Below are 3022 nucleotides of genomic sequence, written 5' to 3'. Positions count from 1 at the left end.
TGAGAGTATGTGGACTGAAATGATGTTAACCCAAAACCACAGGGGTAAACTGAATTTAATTCTTTATTTTTTTATCAAATAATTTCAACATTTAAAAAAAAAAAAGAAGAAGTAGAAGACGTCAAGACGATACCAGAAATCAAACTTTTTTTTAGTAGTTAAAGAACTCAGTCATTCAGATACTATAACGAGTCTGTTGTGAATCAAACGCACGACCTCCCACTTATATTAGGAGAGTTATGCCACTAGACCAAATGATACTGAGAAAAATAAAGTTCCTCATTTCATGTAAAAAAATAATATTAAAATTAAAGAAAATGTCAAAAAACTTGACTCATCAGTAAAATGTCTGAGTCTATTCCAAAAAAATAAAATAAAATAATTGAGTAAATGTTCATGGGCACGTCAAGCAACATTATGAGACTGATTCTTAGTTTTTTGTTTTGTTTTAGAGAAGACTGATTCTTAATTGTTTCCTTGATCCGTTGAAATGTGTTATAAAATTCTACCCATATTGTCTGGGTCTCTAATTAGGATCACTGCCTACGCTAGCTGCATCAGGTTATCACTTCGTCTCATACGCATGCTATTGCGTAATCATCAATATTCTAAGCTTCTACCTGCTACCGTATTGGTGGTATATGTTCCTCCTATAAAATAGGCACTAGTATACGTCTCACACAGTCATACTTGCACATCATATCATATACTTCCTCATCTGATTTTGGTGAATCCAAGCCTTCTAGTTCATCCTCTTAATACTAGCTACTTCGAACCATCACATTAATTTGCACTCAAAACTGTAAGAAAATGAGCTCTGAAAGTAGCATGGCAAATGCAAATGGCAACTGCTTGGGATGGGCTGCAAGGGATGCTTCCGGAATCCTATCGCCTTACAAATTTAACCGAAGGTATGCATGCATCCTCAAATTTCCATCAACTCTCGCCAAATATGTTCATCAAATGATGCAACAAGACTACTCTGTGTTGGTGTGAAAATGGCATTTTCACAAGAAATGATTGTCTAATTAAACACCTTCAGATTTATTGGACTGCATTGCTCGCTCGATTAGCTAGCTAAGGTTGAATTATTTTTTCATCAGGGATGTTCAAGCTGACGATGTTTCGATAAAGATCACACACTGCGGAGTTTGTTATGCTGAGGTCGTTTGGCCAAAGAACAAACATGGAGATGCAACCTATCCTATGGTGCCTGGGTAAGTATATATCATAAATGGCCAAGTATGTATTCAAGTGGTTTATTTGAGTTCTTATCTGGTATATTAATCGATATATTGTACTTCAAATTAACAACAGACATGAGATTGTTGGCATTGTGCAAGAGGTTGGTCCAAATGTTCATCACTTCAAAGTTGGAGACCATGTTGGAGTTGGGACTTATGTTAGAGAATCAATCTTCCATATCTTTCCTATTTAGAATAGAAGATCTACATATATTAGCTGTACATCAGATATCCATATCTTTCCTATTGTAAATAGATATCCTTAATTGTAGTTGATTCCTGACTTGTAGGAATAGCTAGAAGTCTCTGTATATGTATACGATTCAGAATCAATAACAGACTATCTATTCCATTCTATCAATTATTCATTCTTATATGGTACCAGAGCGTGAGTGAGTTCCTGGTTCATTCTCCTACCCATCTCTCTTTTAATCACCATGTCCGATGATGATATCCCTCCACCAAAATCAAGCGGTGATAATCCTCCTCCACCAAAACCAAACAGTTCCGGTTCAGATGCCGATCCCTTCAAGGCAGAACCTTCCAATCCTTACTTCATCCACCACTCGGATCATCCTGGCTTAGTCCTAGTCTCCAAACTCCTAAATGGGGATAATTTTTCTGGTTGGAAAAGGGCTATGGTTAGAGCCTTAAATTCCAAGAACAAGCTCGGATTCGTCAACGGTTCCATCAAGGCTCCCTCAGAAGAAACTGACCCTGAAGGCTATGCGATTTGGTCGCGTTGCAATGATATGGTTCATTCCTGGATCGTCAACTCTTGCGATCCAGAAATAGCTGACAGTGTGACCTACTATCCTAATGCTCATGAAGTTTGGGAGGATCTCCATGAGCGTTTTTCTCAAGCGAATGCGACTCGCATTTTCGAAATACAACGAGAAATTGCTTCTCATCGTCAAGAACAACTCCCTGTCTCTACCTACTACACGAAATTGAAGAGTTTCTGGGATGAATTGGCCACATATTCAGACACAGCACATGGAGCACAAGCAGATCAACAGCGATTGATGCAATTCTTAATGGGATTAAATGAGACTTACAGTGCAATTCGCGGACAGATCCTATTGATGAATCCTCTCCCTACTGTTCGCCAAGCATATGCTGCTATATCTCAAGAAGAAAAACAACGCCTTTTCAGCGTTTCACACACCACAACAGAACTGGATTCAAGCGCAGCCATGGCGGTAAGGAATAGCAACAGGCCCAATTCGAATTCGGCTAGGGGAGGAAGATTTGAGCGATCTGACCGCCCTGCACAACATCGTCCAGAAGGACGCTCTTCTTTTGCGTCTCAAGAAGTGCGCCGATCCATGGGCCGAGGTAGAGGCAGGCCTCAGTGTGTTAATTGTGGAGACATGGGCCATTGGGTCCAAACGTGCTATCAACTCATTGGATATCCACCAGGCCATCCTAAAGCAAAACAAAATTCTATGGCAAATTCAAGCAATTTTCGAAGTGCTCCTTCTGCTAATCAAGTATCTGAAGTGAAGAGTGAAGAGGAACCTGTAATTTCATTATCAGAGTTCAAGCAGTTTTTGTCGATTCTTAACAAACAACGTGAAGTCTCTAGTTCCAAAGCTAATGCGGTGACCAAACCAGGTTTGTCTAAAGTCGCTTCCCGTTGGATTATTGACAGCGGAGCGACTGATCATATTACTTCATCTTCTCAATTATTCCATACGAGTAAAAATTGCTCGTTACCGCCAGTATTATTGCCTAGTGGAGAGAAAGTGAATATTGTTGCGAAAGGATCTCTGCCT

General features: G+C 39.6%; 1 protein-coding gene across 1 annotated transcript in view; it reads left to right on the top strand.

Moving 5' to 3' along the window:
- Positions 1 to 686: 686 nt before the first annotated feature.
- LOC101311931 (probable cinnamyl alcohol dehydrogenase 1-like) overlaps positions 687 to 3022 on the top strand; it is an 8389-nt gene continuing 6053 nt past the window's right edge. The window contains exons 1-2 of the mRNA XM_004309435.1: positions 687 to 911; positions 1104 to 1217. Of these exons, the coding sequence (XP_004309483.1) occupies positions 811 to 911; positions 1104 to 1217 (215 nt within the window). The 5' untranslated portion in view covers positions 687 to 810. The remainder of the gene's footprint in view (positions 912 to 1103; positions 1218 to 3022) is intronic.

The sequence above is a fragment of the Fragaria vesca genome, unplaced genomic scaffold (genome assembly GCF_000184155.1).
Source record: "Fragaria vesca subsp. vesca unplaced genomic scaffold, FraVesHawaii_1.0 scf0512955, whole genome shotgun sequence".
Classification (NCBI taxonomy): domain Eukaryota; kingdom Viridiplantae; phylum Streptophyta; class Magnoliopsida; order Rosales; family Rosaceae; genus Fragaria; species Fragaria vesca.
The sequence above is the reverse complement of the archived record's forward strand: the minus strand, read 5'-3'. Positions and strand labels throughout refer to the sequence as shown.